General features: G+C 46.4%; 1 protein-coding gene across 4 annotated transcripts in view; it reads right to left on the minus strand.

Moving 5' to 3' along the window:
- The window catches only part of CUX1 (cut like homeobox 1), a 2,307,153-nt gene that overhangs the window by 779,323 nt on the left and 1,501,747 nt on the right, over positions 1-26,083 (minus strand). For 3 of the 4 annotated variants that reach the window (XM_069614986.1, XM_069614987.1, XM_069614988.1), the window contains one exon: positions 6,584-6,883. The exons of the other annotated variant lie outside the window; for it this stretch is intronic. In XM_069614986.1, the coding sequence (XP_069471087.1) occupies positions 6,584-6,883 (300 nt within the window). The remainder of the gene's footprint in view (positions 1-6,583; positions 6,884-26,083) is intronic. 4 annotated transcript variants of the gene reach the window in all.

Below are 26,083 nucleotides of genomic sequence, written 5' to 3' on the forward strand. Positions count from 1 at the left end.
ATTCTGAACAGTGAGAAGAACAAGTTACTCTCTTACCTGGTAACGTTCTTTCAATGGGAGGGTCCGACGACGTATTCCATATCTATGACAGGTAATGTCCACAGCTGTGCTGCTTCGGAAAATTTTCGGCGTCTGCGTCCTGTGTCAATGAAGTCGATGCGCCGTCCCCGAGGACCTCCTCTGACGGCCGAAGTCACCCGATGTGATAAGTAGGACGCACGACGCCCGTAGCCTCAGTTGTAGTTTTTTTCCCCCAGAACGTGTGACACCAGTTTTCTGCCGGTCAGACAGACAAGGCCTTGTGGAACGCAAGCTGCAATCGCATAAGAAATTCTGCAGCAGGGAAGGTAGGGAGGGAGCGATATGGAATACGTCGTCGGACCATCCCATCGAAAGAACGTTACCAGGTAAGCGAGTAACTTGTTCTTCGAGGGGATTGGGTCCTCAGACGTAATCCATATCTATGACAGACTCCCAAAGCAGTACCAAGCAAGGAGGTGGGAAAAGAATTTAGAACACAAATGTAGCATGCCCAATCAAATTGCGGAATAAAGGACTGCCTTGCCAAAGGCCAGATCCTGCCCTCGGATGGAATCGAGGGAGTAGTGATGTACAAAAGTATGTACCGAAGACCAGGTGGCTGCATCACAGATGTGACGAATAGGAACACCCCACTGCAGGGCAGTAGACGCAGCCACTCCCCTGGTAGAATGGGCCCGCAAGCCAACCGGAGGTTCCTTACCCGCCAAGCTGTAAAACTCGGAGATAGCTAAAATAATCCAACGAGACAAAGTATGTTTCGTCACAGCTTGTCCCAAACGCTTTCCAGCGTAACCAATGAAAAGTTGATCGTCCACTCTGACCCGAGACATGCGCAAAATATAAAAGCTCAACGCTCTCCTAGGATCAAGCCTATGGAGCCTCTCCTCTTCCTTACCAGGATGTGGAGGAGGATAGAACGCCGGAAGAACAACCTTCTGGCTCAAATGAAATTCCGAAACCACCTTTGGAAGAAAGGACGGACGCACTCTAAGGACAACCCTGTCCTTATGAAACACAGTGAAGGGTGGCTTAACTGAAAGTGCCTGTAACCCACTCACTCTGCAAGCAGAAGAAACCGCAACCAAAAACACAGTTTTCAGAGTTAACAGTCTCAAAGGGCAAGAATGCAAAGGCTCAAACGGAGCACCCATAAGAAACTTAAGAACAAGGTTCAAATCCCAACCGGGCACCAGAAAAGGTGACAGAGGGAACACATTAGTGAGCCCTTTCAAAAACAGAAATTAAAGGAATCTTAAAATAGGAACATTCTTCAGACGAGCGCTTAAATATGGACAGCGCCGCCAGGTACCCTTTAATGGTCCCCACTTGCATGCCCCTGTGTGCCAAGGAAAGCAAAAAAGACAGAACCATGGGAATGTCACACTCAAAAGGATCCACATTCTTAACTCTGCACCAGTCGCAGAACTTTCTCCAACGGTACAGAGACTTTGTTGCCGGCCGCCTGGCCGAGAGCAAAACCTCCATCATGTCTTCAGGGAGGTCCCAATCCTTATAACTCAACCTTTCAGAAGCCAAGCGTGAAGGTTGAGGGATCTGACCTCTGGATGGAGAACCTGACCCCCCTCCCGTGAGAGCAGATCGTCTCGGTAGGGAAGACGACGTGGAGGGCAGATGGACAAGTCGAGAAGGTCCGGGTACCACGTCCTCCTGGCCCATGCCGGAGCAATGAGGATCATCCGGGAACTGAACCTCCGTAACCTCTGCAGTACTTGCGGGATGACGGGGACTGGAGGAAACGCGTACAGCAGTGGGAATGACCACTCCACCACGAACGCGTCTCCTAAGGCTCCTTTTGGAGGAAATTCCCGCAAGCAGAACCTCTCGCACTTCCGGTTGACACTGGAGGCGAAGAGATCCACTTGAGGGGTCCCCCAAAAGGCAAAGATCTCCAGGAGAATCTCCTGAGCCAGCTCCCACTTGAGAGATCGTGCTCTGCCTGCTCAGAGCGTCCGCTGTCTCGTTGTCGTCTCCGGCCAGATGAACAGCCGAGATCGAAACTTCCTGCTGGATGGCCCAGAACTCGAGCTGCATTGCTTCCCTGCACAGAGGAAGTGACCCTGCCCCCCCCCCCCTTTTTGTTGAGGTAGTGCATGGCCACCGTGTTGTCCGTTAGAACCAGGACACTCTTTCCTCGCACAGTCGGCAGAAAAGCCTTCAGGGCAAGCCTGACGGCCTTCAGCTCCAACAGATTGATATGGAGTCTGGACTCCGACGGAGACCAACAACCGCTGACTGTCAACTCGTTTGCATGAGCTCCCCATCCCGTGAGGGATGCGTCCGTCACGATCGTCACCTCCGGCCAGGGCAGCCAAAATGGGGCCCCCTTCATCAGACTGCCTTCGACAGCCCACCACAGAAGGTCCTGGGCGACCGAGGGCGGCACCTGAACAGGGTCCAACATCCTGCCAGAGGACTGAGACCACTGGAGCTTGAGTGCCCATTGCAAAGATCTCATCCGCAACCTGGCCTCTGGCACCAGAAGAATGCAGGGTGTCATGAGGCCGAGCAGTCTCAAGAACTCGGACGCTGGGGGAGTCTGGGCAAGTTGAAACTTGTGCACCATCTGCTGAATGTGAAGAGCCCTCACCTGGGGAGGAAAACACAGCCCCAGGGATGTGTCGAGCACTGCTCCGATGTACTGGAGCCGCTGTGTTGGCTTCAAATGGGACTTTTTTAAATTGAGGGAGAAGCCCAGCTTGTGAAGGGAGTGGCAGGTGACGGACAGATGATCCAGGACTTGCTCGGGAGAGCTCCCCCTGATCAACCAATCGTCCAGGTAGGGGTAGATGTGAATCCCCCCTTTCCTGAGATGCGCTGCCACCACCACCATGAACTTGGTGAAAACCCTCAGGGCGGAGGTCAATCCGAACGGCAGGACCCGAAACAAAGTGCGAGTCGCCAACCGCGAACCTCAGGTACTTCTTGTGCTTGGGATGGATCGGCATATGGAAGTAAGCGTCCTTGAGGTCGAGAGACACCAACCTGTCCTGAAGTTGAAGGGCCTGAGGACTTGAGAAAGAGTCACCATCTTGAACTTGTCCTTCCTGAGGAGTTTGTTCAAACCGCGCAAGTCCATGATGGGTCTCAATCCCCCGTCTTTCTTCGAAATCAAAAAATAAGGGGAATACCATCCCTTGTTCCTCTCCCCTACAGGCACCAGTTCTATGGCGCCTTTCTCCAGCAGGGCTTGAACTTCCTGCACAAGGAGCGGATCCGGACTCTTCAAAGAGGTTCCCAGGTGGATTGTCGTGAGGCCTCTGCCGAAAAGTAAGACAGTAGCCGTGGGTTATGATCTCCAGAACCCACACATCTGAAGTAATGGCACGCCACTCTACAAGATGTTGCGCCAGCCTTCCTCCAACCGGCGAACCATGGGACCTGGCCTCATGACTGAGTGGTAGCGGCTGCGGCGTTGCCTGAGGGCAAAGAGGCAACTGCCCGAGCGGCCTTGGCACCTCGAGTACCCTGTTTTCCACCTCTGGCACTCTTACGGTGGCCTCTTTGACTGACAGCTCCTCTTTCTTTACTGAAGGACAAGTAATAGCGAAAGGAACCTCCCCTCCATTGTTGTCCCCTAGGACGAAAAGGCGGAGGTTGTCGAACTGCAGCGCCCAACGACTTCGCTGCAGCTTTGGAGGTCTGCAACCTCTCAAGGCTCTCATCAGCCTTGCTGCCAAAAAGATGTTCACCTTCAAAGGGCATGTTGAGGAGCCGGGACTGCACATCAGGAGCGAACCCAGACTTCCGCAACCACGCGAACCTGCGTATTACAGTGCTCGCCGCCATGGACCGGCTGACACAATCTGCCATGTCCAAACCCGACTGAACAACTTCACACATGGCATCCTTGCCATCCTGAACCATAGCAAGGAAACCATCCTGTTCGCCCCCTTCGGGAATATGTTCCGCCGCTAATGCAACACAGTTCCACAGAGTCTGTGTGAAAGGAGACAAGGCACATACGGAGTTGGCTGCCTGAAGCGCCATACCCCCTGAAGAAAACACTTTCTTTGCCCAGCCGTCAAAACGTTTGTCGTCCCTATCTGGAGGGATGGTAGGATACGACGCCTGCTTTGCCGGGGCCGTAGCCCCCTGCACCACCAAACTCTCCGGAGTGGGGTACCTGGACAAGTAGCAGGGGGTCGCTACTGGCTGGATGGTATTTTCGCGACAAAGACTGGCCCACTGCCGGGAGACTCTCCGGAGCAGTCCAAGCCACCGTCACCCTTCTCTGCAGAGCCATATGAAACGGCAGTACCGGGTCAGTGGGGGGACCAAGATCAAGGATGTCCATGAGATCATCCTGAACGAACTCCCCTGGGGGAGCCGACCATCCCAAGTACTCGGTGACCCAAGACATAACGCGCTGGTACGAAGAATCGGCATGAGTGCCAGGCTCCGGCCTACAAAACTCCACCTCCGGAGAGGTGTCCAGTCCACTGGCATCATGCAGTGACTGCCTCAGGTCATCAAATTGGCTATGGCCCGAGAGAAGCTCATCCGGCACCGTAACCGGAACGAAGCCTTCATCAGAGCCTTCATCACCCTCTGAAATGTACTCCACGCGGCGAGAGGAAGACACCTGGGGACCAAAGCTATGACTGACCTTAGCCAGAGCCTTTCTAGGGGCTAACCCCGTGCCACAGCGCCCCTCTGACACCACCGCCTCGAAAGGCGTTGAGGGCGCCGAACGAGTCTGCGCCGGCGTCGAGAGAATCAGCGTCGACGTCAGCTGCAGCGCTGCCAGCATCGACGGCGTCGACACAGGCCTCGAAGCCGGCGCGCCAAGCATGTCTCTCGGTGACCTAGACGCCGACAGCATCGATGACCCCCTCGGAGGCGGAGCCTTGAGAGAGAGGTCGTAGACGACCTCGGCGCCACAGGCGTCGACGTCTTCCTCGAAGATGGCACAGGATCACGCAGTCTCGAGCGCGTCGAGGACCGGGACCTGGAACAGGCATGGGGAGAACGGCTACCCTTGTCCGAGCGGGACCTCTCCCGTGAGCAGTGCCGACCACCCGAGCCCGAAGGCGCACAAGCGGTGTCTCTAGACCGGTGCCGACCAACCCCACTCGGAGGCACGGACAGACCGGTGCCCTGCAATTCAAGAATCGCTAACATCTGCTTCCCGAAGGAAGCCCATTCTTCCGGTGTCGCTTGCATGGTGGGATAAGCGACCTGCCAACGGACGGAGTCCTCGGAAGAGGACGGGGAAGGCGACTGATGCCGTCGCTTCCGGGAATGCCTCGAAGAGGCAGATGAGTGGGGAGACCTACACCTGGGAAGAGACCCACTGGACTTCCGACGATGATGCGGAGAGCCGCCTTTCGAGTCATCCGTCGAAAGCCCCGTAGACCTCGACTTCCGGGGCTTAGACACCTGACCTACTGACAACTTCTTGGGCTCCCGCAAGGCCTTTGCCGCGAGCGACTGGCAGTTGACACAGTCGTCCGTATTTTGGGCCTCCCCGAGGCACCAGAGGCAGGCATCGTGCGAGTCCGTGACCGACATCGTGGACCCACAGTCCCCTCATTTCTTGAAGCCCGGACGCGGGGTTGAAGACGAGGTAGACATCGTCACGAACAGGTTTTCACAAAAACCGAGCAGGTTCAAAGAACCGAGAAGAATACAACAAACTCCAAAGAGTCGAGGCGTACCGAGATTCAAGAAGCGAACACGTTCGTGGAAAAAATGGAACTGAGGCTACGGGCGTCGTGCGTCCTACTTATCACATCGGGTGACGTCGGCCGTCGGAGAAGGTCCTCGGGGACGGCGCATCGACGTCGACGACGCAGGAGCCGAAAATGTTCCAAAGCTGCACAGCTGTGGACATTAGCTGTCATAGATATGGAATACGTCGGAGGACCCAATCCCCTCGAAACAAAGCTTTTGCTAAGTGTAAGTAGAGCAGATGAAAATAGCAATGAATCTTGCGTCAGTAGAAGTCGGCTGTTTCAGAACGACAAAGGTATAAAATAAAATTCCAACTGGATATTAGGCATAAAGCCTGCTAAAATATGTTCTATCGGTTAATTTAAGAATGCTATGTGCACATTGATTCCTGGAAGCTCTGTAAAGGATACATTAAAAACATAATCAAAATGTAAATATAATTAGAAAAAAACCGGACTTAATGGAACTTCATGTTTAAAGCTAAAGTTAATTCTCTTCTTTGCCCACAAAGCACAGCATGAGTTTCAATGCATGAGTTGATAGGTTTTTGTGGTCACAAAGTAATAGTCTGCTTCACATTAAGGTAACAATACTAATCTAAAAATATGGTACATCTTTTAAAGCCTTTCCTACTCTCATACAACAGTAATCACGAGACCTTTCAGTACTTCTTAAAAACATTACTCAAACATAGAAATTGCAATCATGTATATCTGCAATATTTACGTACATTTCATTTGTGGTTTAACTTTAAAAACAGCAAAGCCTTTTTAGAAAAAAAAACAGGAAATTGCAATTTTGAATAAATAAACTTTTTTTTACCACAACTTTAATCATAACAATTTACCCAGGTTGTTGTCTGTCAACACCTCCTTAACTCTTTTGGTGATGCCATAGGTGTCCAGTTCTGGTGACATAGCGACCAGTTCTTGGATGCTAAGCGCAGAATGGCCTGGGAGGGGCAGTGGTGTTGATGGCTGGGAATCACAGCTGGTTGGGTCACTGCACTCCTGGGCTTTAGAATCCTTTGCCTCAATGGTAGGACAGGGCTGTTGGACCAATTCTGTGAGACTCTTCACAGATTCGCTTGAGCTCATAGGAGAATCCGGTGCAGGGCTGCAGCTGGTAGAGGTTTTTGGAGTGCATTCTAAGAGAACAACACACATGCTTTACCACTCAGACAGGAAACCTTAATAATGAAACATTTATATTTTGTCCGATTATTCAAACATTGCCACGAATTTGATTACAGGAAGAAATACTTTAGTTTACTAAGAAGTGCAAAGAGCCTGACAGACTCGATAGTGGGAAATATCCTGGCAAACCCCCTTTATGTAAACACCCTTTATACAAGTAAGCGCCTGCCGTATTAGAATGAGGGCCACGAGACCTTCAGACTATGTTGAAGCTACCTTGAAATGATTGGCAAAACACAATTTAAATGACCATTTTTAATTGGGACCCAAGACAATTAATGAAGCTATTGCTTGAGAGAAAGACGCAACACACAAATTGGATGCAATTCTAAATGTAACCTAAAGCCAGAGTTTGGTTCTTTAAAAAGAGATATTTATTTGAAAACGAAACCTGCACTAATTCATCAATATTTTTTTTCATGTTGCCTTAAACGAATTGTTGCTCACAACTTTGCACTTTGCTAATGTACAAAGACAGTATAAAAATATTTAAGCATACTTATAGGTCTTGTAGCCGACGAGCAACGTGAGCCCTGGCACAGCCCCGGTCTGTTTTTGCTGTCTTTTCACCCAGGAGGCGGGGTTTCAGCATTCAAAACACCCTCCAGTAGCCCTTACAGCCCGCGCAGTGGATATTTTGGAACCCTGTAGTCCCCCCGAGTGCTTTGAACTAACCATGAGTTGCATCACCCGGCTACCCCATATAGCACTGTAGCTCTCCATCTGTGGCTGCTGCTTGTGCCCGTACACTAACTGCATAATCTTCACGTAGCGGTTTAGCTGGCTTCTGGCATTTGAGTGGGCGGGCCGCCAGGATCTAACCATCCTTGTATTGTTGCTGTGCCCAAGGTCCCAGAGACGGTGTTGAAGATCCTGAAGGGTAGGGGTAGAGATAAAGACTCTGGCGGATCCTCAAGCTGTCAGGCATGCCCTGCCCTTCGGTCATTTGTTGCCATGTTCTGTCCCTCTATTGAGCAATCAAGAGGAGTATTGTATCTGATTTTAATTTATGGTCCCAGAGCCCTGCCCGTGATATTGTTATTTATTTGTGTCTGGCCCGTAATTGGTCTGCTTGTGTGCACTGTTGGGGCCGCAAGTTTCCTCTCCCCTCCAGTAGCAGCAGCGGCAAGGCAGTAGGCATCCTGGGGGGGGATTAAGGGCGGGGGAAATGACGGGACAGTTAAAGTGCATAGAGAGCCTCACAAACCTCTATGCTTTGGCCAGTGCAACTCCGAAATCTCTTGCCATAAATATAAGCTGACCTGTTGATACTATTAAACTATTTGGAATCATCGGACTACGGGACTATTGGCATTTGGACTCATTGTCCCAGACCGATAGTGATTTTAGTTGTGCTTTTAGAGAAGCCTATTGCACATGGACTTGTAGTACCGTAAGGCACTGGATTTTAATTAGCCTTGGGACATTCTTTTATAATTGCTGCTGAACTTTTTCTGTTTTCTTTTGCTCCTTGCTGTTTTTCTTTGCTTTTACTTTTTTTTACAACGCAAGGGTATCTTTAAAAAAAATAAAATAAATCTATATATATTTTAAACAACTATACAATCTAGGTTGTATATTTTATGACATTGTGGATTTTTACTGTTTAGTAGATTCATTAGTAGATCTTTAGTGGGCCTTAGTAGCCCTCTGGTATTTTATGGTGTGTACTGTAGCATATTAGCTCAGTAGTACCATACTAGTACTCCAGCAGTAGCCCTTTAGCACCCTAGCACTGTTGCACTTTAGCACCATAGTACCTCTGCACTTTAGCACCCCATCTTACCTAATAAACTTGATCCCAAAACAAAAAATGGTCAAAAGGAAGGCAAGGGAAGGAGAAGGATTGGGCAAATTGGCCGTTAGTGCCAAAAAGCCGAAAGCCTGTATAACCCCAAACCCACCCACCAAAAATCTAGGCAAGATGGGTAAGGCCAGGAGGGTCGTATCCCAACTCTCGCTGGACATACATCTAAAATTTATGGCAGGGAAACTGGCTAACAGGATCCAAGAAACAGAAAAAGCCATTCGGGAAGCTGCCTCATCTATTGGGGGGCAAGTTGAGAGGGTGTGGGACAAGGGCTCCCCTGTGGTTAATATTGTGAGGGGGTATAGAAACCACTGCCAGGGGGCTGGGCCCGATGTCAACATGATATCTGTATCAAGGATATTGCAATCTCTAGTAAAAATATGTATGTGATCGCGCTAACCGGGCTAGGAGTTATGGAGGAACAGCCAGATTTGGAGGAAGTGGGTGCACCACCGTCCAGGGAGGAAGTATCATGGAATTCCATGGAGGTGGAGGAGGGCAAGGTTTGGCTAGCGTCCCCAATTGATGCCAAATGAAAGCACCTATATCAGCTTTTGGTTGCTAAGCAGGGGGGTTGGGGGGGAGGGAATTATACTGGGAAACTCAATGGTTGTAAAATTATACTGGGAATCTCAATGGTTGTAAAAAATACATGCCCTCCTTCATTCTTTTAAAAATGGGGTCATGAACACATTAGCGATTCTGGATGACTCCATCAGAAATTTAAAAACAAAAGTGGAGCCTCTCGCTTGTGAAAAAGAAATAGGTGAGCGGGGGGTCAAGAGGGGTATGGGGGGTACATCTGTGATTGTACCTAATAAGGAGGGTAAGGGTGATGGGGTGGGTATGGACTTGGGAGGAGTAATCATAATTGACGAGGGGGATGGTGTAGGTAACAGGGAGAAACAATCTAGGAGAGGGGATATGGGGAGATCTAGCCCCTTGCAGGGGACATCGGTTAATGCCCCCATGGTAGAGCAGGTTAGTGGAGAAAATAGTGTGTTAAATCTTCCCCCGGCAGCGGCTCCGTTAGTGGGGATAATAATGGGAGTAAGGGGTCTGCCAAAGGCAGATCTGAAAAAATCCAAATCTCTGATCAATAAAGCCACTCATTGGATCAATACTAATCTGATGGGCCCTGGCATTGACCCTAATCTAGTAATAATGACTAGAAGAGCGGTATGGGTGGGTTCCACAAGAAAACGCGTGGAAGGAGACTGCATTGCGGTCACAGTCCCCTTCACCAACCCAAAAATAGTTAGGCATATGGTAACTTCAAACCTAACAAGAGGTTTAAGAGCAAATGGCTCTATATTGGAGAGCAGGAGGGTTAGGCTGGGTTACCTGCCTTACTAGGTTGCAGGCGGGACCAATTCTGGGACCTATAGAGAGGTGGTCTAATAGGGGAAATGGTCCAGGTGAAAGGGGAGCTCCAAGTGCAGGTACTGAACAACAGCTATTCGCATGGACGAAGGTGGGCAGGAGTGGAGCCTTTGGGCCAGGTTGGGGTGAAGCTCCTGGGGGTGTGTTGTTTCAAAATAGATTCAACCCCTTATCATCTTTGGATGACCAGGACTGACTTAGGGTACCAAAGTCGAAGAATATGGTGGTGGTGCAAGGGCCTAAGGTTGGCAGTGGGCAGCGTATGGGGACTAGAATCTTAAATCAGGAGGCGGCAGGTCAGGTTGTAAAGTTAATATCCTGGAATATAGCCTGCATAAAGGATACATTGTGGCAGGCTGACGATGTGGAATTTTGAGGGGCCATGATGTGATCCTGTTACAGGAAAACATGGGCCCTCGAGACGCCCCTAATGGATGGCTATGTTTCTTTTGGCATACCTGCCAAAAGAAATCGGAGGTGGAGGTGTTATGGGGGTCTAGTTACCCTGGTCAAGGCCTCATTACAATGCAGTGTTGAGGTACGGGAGACTCAGTTGGATTACCTACAAATATTAAGGTTTAGCCGGCCGGGTAGTGCTAAATTTGATATTCTAAACTTTTAGAACAGTCCACATAAGGTGGGGGTTGAGGGGTGGGGGGGGGACCGATTGGCGAAGGGGTTTCTGGGCAAATACCAGTTGGACAAGTACGGTAGGATGTATCCCTACAGGTCAGAGAACCTACGATGGAGGATCTAAGGGTCTGTGCTAGGGGACTCCAATTAAGTGGTAAATGGAATGGTGCATGAGGTCAGTGAATGGCCGTTTTGAGCTAGACATTCCGGGGAAACATACGTTTCATAATCAACTGGGCTCCTCAACAATAGACTATTTTTGCCCATCACTAAATTTGTGGGTAAAAAATGAATAGTTACTCACTGTAGTGACTAACGTACTCTTAGTCCATAGTCAGCTTTCCTCCATACTGCATGGGCGTCCCTTGCTAGGGACGGGAGACAACCTTTATCACCAGAAAAAACCTTCCCCATAAAATGTAGAGGCGCACAGGGGCACGGCCTGGGAGCATGCGCTCCCCTGACTCCACCCACCGGTGCCATTCCTCAGTCCCCATTGATGCGTCGACAATATTTAACATTGCATAATGACACCAGAATTATAAAGGGAGGAGGATGGTGGGACATTTGGAGGAAAGGGGACTAAGAGTACGTTAGTCACTGCAGTGAGTAACTATTAATTACTCTTACGTCCTGTCCCCTTTCCTCCAACTGCATGGGCAATTACAACTGAAAACAGCGCCAAGGTGGAGAGGAGACCCTCCTAAAGAAAACAGATTCCTTAGAACCGCCTGTCTGAAAGCTGTGTCCAACTCAGAGCCGGCGTACAAACAGTAATGCTTACAGAAAGCCGAAGGGGTGGCCCAGGTGGCTGCCCTGCTGATGAACTGCCACGGAACCTGCCGTTGGAATGCAATGGCCGGGGCCTTGGCTCCGACAGCGTGGGCGTGCATGTTAACTGGCAGTGGCTTGTGCTGCCCCTCGTAGGCCTCCTTGATGGCCGAAACCATCAGCCGTGCTATCGAGGCCTTGGATGCCCGATACCCGGGTCTTGACCACCCTCCTCCACCCCCCCCTGAAGGTGACAAACAGTGCGCCTGACTTGCGGAAGCCCCTGGTCCTGTCCAGATAGAATTTCAGAGTGCGTCTAGACAGTGCAAGGCCCTCTGAGCCTCGTCCTTAAGACTATCTCCTCATTTAGATGGAAAGCAGAGGGTACCTCAGGTAGGAACGCAGGGTGTGTCTGCAGGACCACCTTATCCCTGTTAAAAGTGGTATAGGGCCGCCAGAGCCTGGATCTCGCTGACTCTGCGAGTAGAGGTGAGGCCCACTAGCAAAGCTGCCTTAATGGTGACCAGCCTGATATCCGCGGATGCCATTGGCTCGAAGGGGCTTGTGCGCCAAGGCGCCAAGCACTACATTGAGGTCCCACAAGTGGTGTGGTTTTATAATGGGCGGGTAGAGCCTGGAGAGTCCCGCCAAATGTCTCTTGACCATCGGGTTGGAAGAGAAGACCACCGCCTCCGAATTTCTATAGACCCCTATGGCTGCCAAATAGGTGCAGCATGTGTCCACCTTCACGCCTGAGTGAACAAGGTGTGCAGGAGAGCACATCATCCAGCATGCACGTAAGGGGGTCGATCTCTTCAGAGTCTGCCCAGTGACAGAACCTAGTCCATTTACTCTTGTACTGGCTCCTGGTAGCCTTGCTCCTTGCGCCCTGAATGATTTCTAGGTTAGCCTGTGATAGGCTCAGGTGCTTCAGCGTGACCAAGTTGCAAGGGCTAACTTCTGTGGAGCAGGGTGGATGACTCTGCCCCCCCCTGCTGTGCTAGAAGATGAGCTGGGTCCATCAGAAGGTGAATGGGTGGTCTGTCCGAGAGGCTGAGAAGCTCTGAGAATCACAGTCTTGCCGGCTACCACAGAGCTATCAAGATGATGCTGAGGTGACAAGATTCCTTTATCTTGCAGATCACCTTGTGGACCGGGGTGTGGGAGGGAAGGCACATGCTGTCATGCCGTTCCAATGTATCTGGAATGCGTCACCCAGGGACCCGGCGCAATGCTCCTGCAGGACGCAAACTGCTGGCACTTCCTGTTGTCCCAGGAGCCAAAGAGATCCACTTGAGGATGCCCCCATCTGCTGAAGATCTCCAGCAGCACTTGATCGTTAAATTGTCACTCGTAATGGTCTGCTCCCAGTTTGCTGAGCCTGTCCGCCTCAAAGTTGGTGTCCCCCAGCAGGTGGACGGCCGTGAGGTAGATGTTGTTCTCCAGGGCCCATTCCCACATGGTGTCCGCTAGGCTGCACAGTGGAGGGGACCTGGTACCCGCAGCTTGTTGACATAGTACATGCTGGTGGAGCTGTCGGTCTGGATAAGGATGACCTTGCCCGCAATGAGCAGAAGGAAAGCTTTGAGAGCTAGCCAGATGGCCTTCAGCTCCATCGAGTTGATATGGGACTCCTGCTCCTGCCGGGTGCAGACTCCATGGACGCTGTGGCTGTCCTGAGTGATGGTGACCTGCAGGGACAGCTGCCGGAAGGGCTTGCCCGTCTGCAGGTAGCAGTCCCTGGAACACCACGTGAGGTCCAAGTGGAGGGAATGAGGGATGTTAACAAGCTCCGCTTGGGAAACCCTCTTCCGATTCCATGAGGCTGCGAAGGGCAGCTGTAATCTCCTCATCTTGAGTATTGTGTGGGGTACGGCCAGTAGGACCGATGCCAGGATACCTAATAGGTGTTGGTACAACCAGGCCGATGTCACTTCTCGGGTGAGGAAGCAAGTAGTGGCCCGCTTGATGGCTGTGATCTTGTCCTCCGAGGGGTACACTCTCTTGGGGCTCCTGTCCCAGATGAGGCCCAGGAAGGTCATTCTCTGCGTAGGCTGCAGCTGAGACTTCCTGAGGATGAGCGAAAATACCAGCTCGTGGAGTATAGTCATAAGAGCAGAGGAAGTGTGGTGGACCGCCTCTGGAGATCTCGCCCTGAGGAGTCAGTCGTCCAGGTATGGGTAGATGTGGTGTCCCTGGGCCCTGAGGAGGGCTGCCACTGTATTCATGAGTCTGGTAAATACCTTGGGGGCTGAGTTGGGGCCAAAGGGTAGCACCTTGTATTGGAAATGGCAGCCCATGATCCTGCATCGATGTGGCTGCCAAATCGGGACGTGTAGGTAAGCCTCCTTCAGATCCAGGGAGCACATCCAGTCTTCCTTGCACAAAGTCTCATCTATGAGTGCTGGCATAACCATCTTGAATTTTTGAAGAGGGAGGGAGAGGTTGAGGGTTGAGAGGTCCAGCACAACTCTTAGGCCAGCCAGGTTCTTCTTTTGAATGGCGAAAATCTTGGAATAGAAGCCCAATCCTCGCTGGGAGGCTGGGATTTCTACAACGGCCTGGCTCTCGATGAGCGACTGAATTTCCGCCAACAGAGCTGCTGTCCCAATCTGTAGGAGGGGAGGATGGAGGAGAGGAAGGTATCGGTAGGCGGTAACCCATTGATACTACAGGGAGGATCGAGGGGTTCCCGAACTTCTGACACCAAAACTGAGTGTAGGCCGAGCCTGCCCCCCACTGGAGACACGTGGACACGTCATGCCTTCTTTCCCACTGAGGCTGCTGTGGAGGAGGGGCACTGAAAAAAGCCCTTGCTCCCACCCTTTTATAGTTTGCGCTGGTATTGACTCGGCGAATGGTCAGACTGCCTGGACCTCCATTCTTGGAAGCCACAGAACCCTCCAAACATCCGCCACTTGTCAGAGCGTTGATGTGACTGGGTGTACGTCTTGGGAGTGACATTCGTAAGGATAAAGAGTTTGCGGTTCGAAAACTGTTCTTTTTATCTAGCTCCTCATCGGTGGTGGAGTAAAAGAGGTCTCACCCATGGAAGGTCCAATATGCGTTCCTGGACGTCTGGGTTAAATTTAGTAGCCCAAAGCCAGGCCGTCGTCCTCATGTCCGTGGCGATGCATACGGCCCGGCCAGAGGTGTCAATATGGGCCAGGGTGGACTCCATGATGTCTTACGACCATTTTTGCCTCTGCCAGTCCCGCCTTGACATTTGACTGGCTCTGCACAGGAGGTTCTGGAAGGAAGTCAGCTATTTCCCACCAAAACCTCTGGTTAACGGCTGCCAGCATGGCATCCACGTTGGATTGACGAAGAAGCAGCGAAGCATTGGAATAAAGCTTCTTCTCGTACGCCTCCAAGATCTTTTTTTTTATTTTTTATTTAAAATGAGGTTTGATTTTACAAACGTTTCATTAGAATAAGAACAATTCATTTAATTCAGACCCTTTCCGATTCATTTGTAATCTCAATCCAGAATTTAATTATTGTAATAAGCCACTGATTGTTTCCTATTAGGGGATTAGACCATCTTTCTTCAGTCGTCTTTGCTTTTGACGAGATTTTAAAAAAATCTCTAAAGAGTTCCCTTTTTTCTTTCAGCATCGGACACTCCATGATTATGTGAAGTAATGTTTCTGTTTTCACTTCTTTGCAAAATCTACAATCCAAGGAAACGGTGTCAGATTTATCTATCATTGCTAGATAGTCTCTGGTCGGTAGTATGTTCATGTGAAATCTTAGAAATAAGTCACGTATATTTCTGTCCGGAAATTGACTTAAATAGTCAGGTAGTTTGTTTAGAGCTCTTGTCTCGGCATCACATTTGAGGTAACGTTTGTAGGTTGTTTGGCTCTCTACTGTTTTTATCCAATCGTCGTTTTTTAGTTTTTGTTTCGCTTGCTATGGCCTCTTTGTTAGCATTTCTTCTGATATTTCTTCAAGTTGCAATTTTCTTTTTATTGTTGTTGTCCATTTCGAAAGAGCTGTCGTTTGAAAAGCTTGTGTTTTTCTTTTTAGTATTTCCAGTGATGGAATCTGCTTATCCGAAATTATTTTTCTATACAGGTCCATCTGTTTCCATGAAACTATAGACTCGATAGACTGTAAGGCCAATTCAAATCTGATCCTTGCAATGGGAAACGATTTTGGGAGAGCTAGTGTTTTTTGCCAGTATAGTCCTTCTAGAAAAGACCAATTGATCACCTTCTGGTTGATTAATGTTTCGCTTGCATAGGTTATTATTGGAACTACCTTTTGTCTGTATAATAGGGTTGTAGCCTTTACTGATTATGTGCTGTATTTCAGGTGAAAAAACCTTCCTTGTCTGGCTAAGGATCTTGTCTTTTCTTAGATGCATTCATACCATTCTTTTTCATTGGTAGAGGGATTAATCAGAGCGCCCATATATTTTATTGTCTTTGTTGCCACTATTTCTTTATTTTCAAGAAAGATTTTTAAGGGATGTTGGATTTTCCAGTTTTGAGTGACAAGTTTCATGACCTTTGTTTTACTTGTGTTAATTTGCAGGTCATTCGTACACATATACATTTGTGTTTTATCCAAGGTTTCTTAAAGGCCTTTTGTGGTTTTGTCTAATATGATGATGTCGTCAGCATAGATTAGTGTTTGTATTGACTCATTGTTAATCTTCGGTGGATTTGCTTTAGGATTTTGGATTTGTTCCTCAAAGTCGTTGGTGTAAAAGTTATATAAAAAAGCAGCTAATGGACATCCTTGTTTCAGTCCATTCCAAGTGGGAATGGATTGTACCATCTTCTGTTAGGCGAACTCGAACAGATGTATTTGAGTAGAGCTGTATTCTCGGATTGAGGATGCAAGTAGGACAACCCCATGCTGATAATTTTTCCCAGAGCTTATGTCCGTTTACAGAGTCAAACGCCATTTTCAGGTCTATGAATATAGCATAGACTTGTTGCTTTCGGATGATTGCTTCCGTTTTTATCAAATTCGATATCAATAGGTTTATATTAGTTCCAATTTTTGTCACAAATCCTGTTTGTCTTTTCGCTTGTTTTTCGTTATTTGCAGCCAAGTTCAGTTTTTGTAAATAGCTTGCAAATAGTTTTCCTAGCGGATCTAGGAGGGCTATTGGCCTTTAATTATTCGGGTTCTTTTGGTCTCCAGTCTTGTAAATGGGAATCAGAATCGCAACTGTCCAAGTGTAAGGAATTTCTTTTCTTTTTTCTATTACATATAATAGATGGAAGAAGAATTTTGCCCAACTTTCTGGAGTAGCTTTGAGAATAGCATTTGAAAGCCCGTCAGGGCCTGGAGCTCTGCATGGATTCAAGGCATTAATTTTGTTTGTTATGTCATCCACATCCCAATTAAATTTCCAAGTACTCGTATCGTTTTCTTTGCTTTTAGGCAAGTTTGCTGTATTGGTGTTGTATACTTCACGGAAGTGTTTAACCCAGATGCGGGCTTCCACTTCTTGTATCAGTTTGTTGGATTGAATTATCATTCATCATTTACCATAGGTTTCTCGTGTTTTTGTTTTGTAGAGCTTTTAAAATCGCTTGGGCATTATGTTGTTTCATAGTAGCCTTGTTTGCTTTTAAATAGTTAGAGTATTTTTGATTTTCTTTTTTTATTTGTTTTTCAAAGTCAGGATCTTTCTTTTTTTTCAATAGCCGTAGTCTCTTTTGATGCTCTTGTTTTTTTAGCTTAATTTCTGGATTGTATTGATGGCCATGAGTAGTCTTGATGTTCGTAGATTTAACCTGAGAATGTTTGTATTTCTCTAGGATCCATCCATAGTTCAACTTTTCCTGGTCATTCAAGGGTGCTTCTTGAAATGTGGAAAGTATTTCAGTGGCTTGATGTCTTTGAATTCTTAACTTCTTCAGTCCGTTCAAGACTTCCATTTCTGGTAAATGTATTCGCTCAGCGATAGTTTTTTGGGCTCTCCATGAAATTGAAATCTGATGGTGATTACTTGAACAGTGTGGAATGTTGTTAGTTGCAATTACTGATTTCTGTAGGGTTTCGGAGGCAAATATAAAGTCCATTATTGAAGTGGAGGTTTTGCTTGTCCAGGTCGAATATGGTATTCCTTTAGCATTCTTAGGTTGTTCGGCTAAGAAAATATTACAAATTCTCATTTCTTTCATGCATTTCCTTGCACGGGGTGACATTTCTTCAATAGTACAATTATTGCCTTCTTTATCGATTACATGTATATTGAAATCGCCAGCTATGATGAATTCATTTCCAGTGTTAGATCTTGCAATGGAGTCGATTAATTTATTGTCACTAATCGCAGTAGGGTTCCAATATATGTTAAAGATTGAGATGCATTTGTTTTCCAAACACCTGAGTCATATTGTTATCGTTATGTTCCATGTTATAAGTTAGCATGCTGATAGTAATATATTGTGCCCAGGAATTTATGTTCTTTCTTGCTAATATTGACCACGTCGCATTGATTTTCATTAGTATTAGCATCCCTGATGCCGGTCTGCCTAAACTCGACGCTATTGCAGGATTCAGCCAAGTTATATATCCATCACAAAGGACTTCCTCGGTCAACCAAATTTCTTGTAAGCAGATTATTTCTGATTCTGCTAAGGTTATCGATGGGTTTTCTAAGAGATGTTTGTAACCCCTTGTAGTCCAAGATGTTGGGGATATTGTGTTTGTGTCGTTAGTTTTATTCTTTGGTGGTTAGAAGTATGTTTTTCTACTTGGTCGGGAAGTTTGATTTTATCTTTCGGAATTTTTTTTTTCGGTTTGGCGGTATATATATTGTCGTTCTGATTTTTGTTTTCTTTTGTCTCCTTTCTTTGGTTATAGTTTTTTCTTTGATCAAATAGTGAAATATTCCTGGATTTTTTCCTAGCCATCATTCTGGATACAAAGATTTCTTCTACTTTAAATCCAAGTTTCTTAAATTGATGATTTGCCACTAGGACTCTCTGCATGGTTTCTTCTAAATAGAAGTCAATATGAGCTTCCTCCATGTGATTTTTATTCGGGAAAATGATTACTTCAATGGCGTCCGTTTCGAATTCGCTAAGATCTGGGATGGCTTTTAGTAAGCGTAGAGTGTTAGATCTGTTGAGTATCACCGGTGCTTCTGTAGTTGTCGTCGTTTGAAACAGAGCTACTCTATGAGCATACATAGTACTCAAGGGGTTTTGAAACTTTGGTCTCGTAATAGGAGGACTTCTGCTAGACATCGGTGTGTCTTTTTCGCTCTTCTGCTTTTCTGCAGATGACCATGTTTCAACGTTTGATACCGATGAATGTATAAAAGATATGTTATTTTCTTGGTCGTCTGATTCTTGGGATTTTGTTGAAGTTGCCAAGGATGTATCGTAGCACTCATCAATGACGATCAATAGGTCGTCCTGAGGGTTTTTGGTGATTGAATAGTCACCCGACGAATCCTTAATTGTTTGGATCTCTGCTACTGGGGCTTATTTGTTGTAGGATTTTGGGCGTCATGATTGATTTCCGCTAACAGGTCATCCAATGGTTCATTTGGTACTTGTTTAACAATTTGAAAAATTGATTTCGAGATGTTTACTATAGCCGAACTGGGGTTTGGACCTTTTTGAACATTACTTTGGTTAGCTGACTTTGTTTTATCATCTAGTGCTTTTTGCACACTTTGCATTTTTCTTAGGAACGCTCGAGATCCGGTTTGCGATTTCTTAATCGCTTTTTTGTGAGTTGATTTATTCAGGGCAGCTTGTTCCACTGTGCCTCGTTTGGAAAGATCAAATATATCAAATGGTGTGCACATTGGGGGTTCATTTGAGGCTTGAATTATCGGTAGTAAGTGGTTGTTTGTTTCAATCGTCAACGGTTGCATTTCATACTGTGTTGTCTGATCAGTGTTAGTTCTATTACCGTAGCCTTTTTCCTCAGTTTGAGTTTCTTGAATTGATGATTGTGATTGAGTTGCCATAAGTGACTTTTTTCGCTTTTTCGTCTATGCGATCCACTGTTGCCATGTCCGCTAATCGGGATTGCCATGTCCTGGATGCTTCTGCTTCGTATTTCATTCGCTCTTGTATGGTATTAGTAAGTGATTCGAACTGAGTTTGTTTCGTCATGATCATCGCTAAAAGCGTTGCTTGATCTTTTGTAGCATCGACCATGGATTCCTTTATTTTCAAAAATGGAATCATTGCTTAAGATAGTACTGCAATCGGGGTATTTTGCAAGTCTAACATTGTGGTAGGTAATCTCTGAGGAGATTTAGGCAGGTACCTCGCCAGGTCGGAATGATTATTTATGGATAAGGATTCAGTAGTCTCTTTTCTTTGTATCTTTACATGGTTATTTGGTTTTTCAGTACATGCTTTTGTTGTTGTATGGCTTTCTTTATGGATTATCGGTGTAGAGGTGTTTATTTGATTCGTATGGGGAGTTGGATGGATCCCGTTGAATACTTCTGGTCTTTTCTCTTGAGAGTCCATTATTGCGTCTATTTCAGTAATGTCAAGTGACAGGCGTGCTATCCGATAGGTAGAGTCTGCATTTCATTATCACAAAGTGAGTTGGTCGGGCGATATGTTGATTGCCAATGTTGTTTTGCAATCCTTGCTCTCTCTTGCAATGATGGTGTAAAGCAGGAGTCTTGCAATCTTGGTTGCTGTAGATTGTCACTCTTGATAATTCCTTGGTCTGGTGCTACTACATCAGTATCCGTATCAGTATTTGCTAAGATCTCTTTGGTTAGAAGTTCTGTTGCTGGTACGCTTGTCAGCTCCAAAGTACTTCTGATTGCAGACTGTGTCTGGGCTTCCATGCTATCCTCTGTGGTAGCCACTGTCTTAGGTGTTGTTTCATAGATGATGTTTTTAGTCTCTGTTTTTTGCGCATTAATCACTTTGTTTTTTGCTAATCTATGCTTCTCCTCCATGAATGTAGTAATGGGCTGATGTTTAATGGTGACCTGTGCCCTGACTCTGTTAGTCATCATTACAGATTCTTGTAATTTTTCTTGGAGTCTTGTACGAGATTTTACAATATCCATCTTTGGGTATTTATGGTTGTAAATAGTCAGTTTCTTACTAGTCAGTCGATTTTATGAATAGAATTAATTGTTGACACTTAGAAGCAGTTTCCACCGATTCAGCCGTAAACAGCTGTTAACAGCGCGCCCTTTCCTCCTCGTGGGCTTCACGCTGCAAGGGTCGCGCTGTTATGGTTTTATGGGCTGGTCAGGGGGCGTGTCCTCTTGATGGCACGTGAGACGAGTCACGTGGGAATGCAAATTCATTGGCTCTCGCTTCCCGTTCTCCGCAACCGCTGTCAGCTGTCTGAAACTGACAGACTTACGCGACTCAGAGCGGCAAGAGTGATTCAGCCATTCAATCTCTGCTGGTCTCTGTAGATCACAGAAGATAGGGTAAGTCTCTCAGCGGTACAGCAGTTAACAGCACGCCCTTTCCTCCTCGCGGGCTTCACCACTTTAATACTGTGTGTAACTGATCTTGGTCTTGCCAATTATTGAAGCATCGACTGTGTATATACTGCTATGCTACATGTATGACTTCTGAAAGGAGTCTTTATCTGTAACATATACTAAAATAGCTCCGTTCGAGTCTCTGTAGTAGATAGGGCCAAGTGCATGGAATTGTTCTTGACCTGCCGTGTCCCAAATGGCAAGGTTTACTCTTTTTCCTCGATGTTCAACTTCTTTGTTAGAAAGGAAGCCTGCCTGTTCCCCTTTCTTCCCCCGGTTCCTGTCGCACGCCCGGGCAGATGACAGGCCGTGGTGTGTATTAAGCTATACGGAAGAGATAGTTCTGCCCTTCTCCAAGGAATCAGAACACCTTCCTCTCCGGGGGATTGCTGTGGCCTTAGGGGATCACGCGTCACTTCCTCCAAGATTTTATCCTTGTCTAGCAGCGCCGATGACGAGGTGGCCGAGGATGACAGCTTTGAGTAGAGTGACGCCGCAGCAATCACTGAAGAGTGCGGTTGAGGGTGGGCCGACAAGAGTGGACCCCCATCCATTTGCCTATACTTGGCATCCAGGTGCCGATTTACAGGTTGGGCCGAGTGGGGTTTACACCACCCCTTCTTGGCCAAGGCAACAACATCCTGCCTTCTGTGTAGCCGAGTGGAAATCTTACCAAATATTTGGGCAATGTTCCTCTTGACCTACAATCCAAGTCACAATGACCATAAAGATTTTTTGTAGACTGTTTTGCACGCATCTATCCAGTCTTGGTCATAAAGCTTATGCTTCACCTTTCCTGGTGCAGATTTCAGTGATTCTTCTCTTGCGCCCAAGTGGTCTAGGAAGGCTAGACATTAGTTTCCAGTCTAAAAGAGGGGACTCCGTTTGGGACTGCCGTGCGTTTTCCCAAAGTCGGAAGCCTCCTTCTTGCTCTCCCAGAAGGCATTTACGAAAAAAGGACAAGGTTTTCCAAACTGTAATGGCATTGTAAGGACATGTATGGGATTTTATTGCCAGCATACAATATACAGCATTTTTGCCAGCATACAATATACAGTAGAGAAACACAAGGCGCAGTTTGAAACTGCAGGCATTCTGAGCACATTAATTTTTTTTTAAAAAACAGTGTTCTGCAGGTTAAAATAAAGAGGTGCACAATTTATATTGGATGTATGGAAACTGCATTACATAACTGATTAACCTTGTACTAACATTATTAAAATACTACTTTCAACTTCTCTAACATTATAATGCAGTCTTCTATGCACATTAATTTTTTCCATGTGGAGAAAGAAATATGTAAAATGCAGGAAGGGAAATAAAAGTTAATTTGAAAAATGAAGTCTTCATTGTTTTGTAAAACGAAGGCTGGCACAGGGCACATGCCTTTAATCTGATTGGTAGGGATTGTAGGCAGACAAGCCACGTCAACAGGGGGCTGAATGAGAGTTTTCCTAAGAAAAAAAGTGAGGGGAGTTGGCAGATTGTGCTGGGTTCAGGAGATGGATGGTGCCATATCTGTCGAAATTTAAGTGGGTTGAGTGTTAGCTACGGGCATTTTCAGCTGGCAGCTCCAACACATATACAGAGGAGTTTCGCACTGGGTCTGCATCTGCGAACACAGCGAGGTAGTGCGGGGACTTCAAAGATTACTGTCCTTGGTAAGATTTGTGCCAAGTGAGGAAACAAAAATGGTGCACGTGTGTTGCTAGAATCCATTGGCAGTGCAGAGAGGTTAGAAATAAGTGTGTTTATTTTTCTCTCTCTATATTCAAAGCGTGAGAACTTAAATTTATGTTTGCAAAATACCTGCTTGTTTCTGTTTTGTCTTTTTATATCTTGCAGGTGATGCTGTAAATATCATGTGGTAAGACTTTGTGGTTTGTAACTGTAATCTAACGCAAAATTTATATTAAAAAAACAACACAAAATTTATATTAAAAAAACAGACTTTGGTGTCATTCATGCATCTGTGAATTATTTATATATGAGGTGCAGAGGTGATGTTTATACCAGTGCAGTAGTGCATTTACCAATTTACCACTGTAGTTGAAATAGCAAACAAGAGAAAGTCAGTAGTAAATATCTACAAGGTAAAAGATGTGTGTGTGTAAAATATAATGAGTGATTCCTTCCTTGCATGTTGAAGGGAAGGGGTGCCTAATCTGGCACTTAGATTACTGGATGTACATAAGCCATTAATACCAGCCACAAACTATAGGTGGCGCCTTGAATAAACTCATTGGGTTCTCTGAAGTGTTCTAAGTATGGGGCTCTCTACAGGCGACTAGAAGGCATTCTAATAGAAAGGAAAGGTTTGCTTTATGATGGGGTTATAGTATATAAAAAAAACATGCTCACCACTATACCACAGGAATAAGATAATTCTGAAAATACCGCAACGTAAGATGCCATTAAAATTACTGCCAATACAAGCTAACAAGATATGGTCACTAAAATAGAGTGATACCAATCCCACTCTAAACGTAAGGCTAGTTTACCACCAAATTACCGCCAATATTTTTATGGTAAGAAAATACAGCCAAATCCCGAATGTACCCCAATAAGACAAAACCTCTTACAGCATACAAGGACCCAAGGCCAAGTTTGCGTGTTATTATGCGAATAGGTATCCCCCTAAGGAAGGCGTAAAACTCTTCACCAGAAAAGGCCCTCCAATTTGGGCCAAAATCGAAGCCGGAAGAGAAAATGAAACCTCTGCACCGTATATAAGAATCAGGGCAACCTTAAGATGATAACATTCTATGATGGGCTTTAACAAGAACTTGCAATATTTCCCAGATATAAGACACGCTTGAGCGCCTAGGTTACGGGTCTTGCCTCTAAGAATGACCTCCCTTTGCCCGTCTGCTGAGATTTTGTTGATGTTCATTCCCAGGTACGAGATAGATTTAACTTCGCTCAATTTATCTCCCTTCAGGAACCAGACGGGGCAATGCATATTAATCCGTACTGGTTTTCCACACAGTGTCAAAATTCTACATTTTGACACCTTCACCCTTAGCCCATTATCATCCACGTAGGATTCCAGCGCCCGCAATTGTCTTTGAAGACCAACCTTTGTCTGAGATCATCTGCATATAGCAAACAACTACTGGGACATCTATCTGTGGTGGAAAACATCCGATAGCCTGAAACGCAGCGTCCATGTCTGAAATGAACAAGTTAAATGTGGCTGGCACCAAGGGTCAGCCCTGCTTTAGCCCTTTTTAAGTTTTTATGAAACTTGTCAGGGAGCCTCTTCTATCAAGTCTAACCTGCAGGGAAGTATCTCAATGTAGCACCTTCAATGCTTCCCTTAAATCCTCTGGACAGTCCCATCTTGTTAGTTTATCCCAGAGTTGTTGACATCCTATAGCAGGGGTGCCCAACTGATTTTGACAGAGGGCCGAAAGTACCTTACATGAGGGCTATAGTGGGCCGAAAAGTAAATGTGGGCGGGGCGGTAGGCGGGGTGTGGCAGGAGGCTTTTTAAACCCCCAATTTGTATTAAACACATGGAAAAAGAATATGTTTTTGAGGGGTAACCATTTTTATTTGCATTTCAAACTTACATTTTGTACTACACATTTTCCATTGTTATAATTTATTTCTATTTAGTTATTGTATCTCGTCTGTTTAATTAAATTATATATATTTTATTGACCCTAGATTGGAATTCCGTTATTTTGGACTGCTATAGTTTGCTGTTTGGGTTGCCCAAGAGGAGTATGGCCTTTGTTGAGTCAGGTTTCCTCAAAAAGCAAAGGATGTACATCTCCTAACTGTGACTGTTTTAGCTTTATTATTGGGTTCACTCTTGAAGTGCAACACTATGCTCCATGGCTCCCACCCCCAACCAAAAACTATGCCCCATGGCTCCCTCACCCCTCAACCAAACACTATGCCCCATGGCTCCCTCAAACCCAACCAAACACTATGCCCCATGGCCCACTCACCCCCAACCAAACACTATGCCCCATGGCTCCCTCAACCCCCAACCAAACACTATGCCCCATGGCACCCCCACCCCTCAACCAAACACTATGCCCCATGGCACCCCCACCCCTCAACCAAACACTATGCCCCATGGCACCCTCAACCCCAACCAAACACTATGCCCCATGGCCCCCACCCCCAACCATACACTATGCCCCATGGCCCCCACACCCTCAACCAAACACTATGCCCCATGGCACCCCCAACCCCAACCAAACACTATGTCCCATGGGCACCTCATCCCCAACCAAATACTATGGCCCATGGCACACCCCACCCCCAACCAAACACTATGACAGTTGGAAAAAACACCTTTTTGGAGGTGTACCGTTTTATTTGTATTTCAAACTTACATTTTGTACTATATATTTCCCCAAATCATACAGGATGAAACAGTGAACCAGACATAGTTGATCAGTGAGAAACATTATCAGCGTTTCTCAGCTGTCATTTTCTGGATCTCGGGCTCCAGTGAGGTTGTTCCTACTCTCAGGATAGCATGGAGATGTTAGTCAGTTAGTCTTGTCCTTAGGCTGGATTTATGTAGTTTCATTTGTGAAAACACTTGCTCACAAATGTAAGTACTGCCAAACATAGATACCATCTTTAATGCTTCCTGTGACAGATTGGGGAATTGAGCAGTGTCCAGAGACTGATAGAAGACTAATACAGGCATCTCTCTGTGCTTATTTTTGAGGGCACTACAGCACTGAAGTTCAATCAGTTCCAGTTGCAGTTCAGGTTGCACTCTTTCAACCTCAGCTGAGAAAGGGTCTGCAAAAAGTTTAAGAGGCTCGCTGGGATTTGAATTGTGAGAAACTATTCTCAAAAACATTTTGCAGTTCCTTCAGGACCTTCACATGCCGATACCATCCTACATACTTGTCATGGGGGAAAACCTCTGCACATGCGGGGTAGTGTACCAGCATCCCTTTCTCCAGTTGGGCTGTCAGAAGCCTTAACTTTATTTCAAAGGCACAAACTGCCTCAAACAGATCTGATTTGAGATTTTGGCTTCCTTGCAACTTTAAATTTAAATCATTGAAATGGCCTGTCAGGTCAGTCACAAAAGCAAAGTCAGCTACCCAGTCAATATCT

This window comes from Ambystoma mexicanum, chromosome 9 (assembly GCF_040938575.1).
Source record: "Ambystoma mexicanum isolate Mex_15411 chromosome 9, UKY_AmexF1_1, whole genome shotgun sequence".
Lineage (NCBI taxonomy): Eukaryota > Metazoa > Chordata > Amphibia > Caudata > Ambystomatidae > Ambystoma > Ambystoma mexicanum.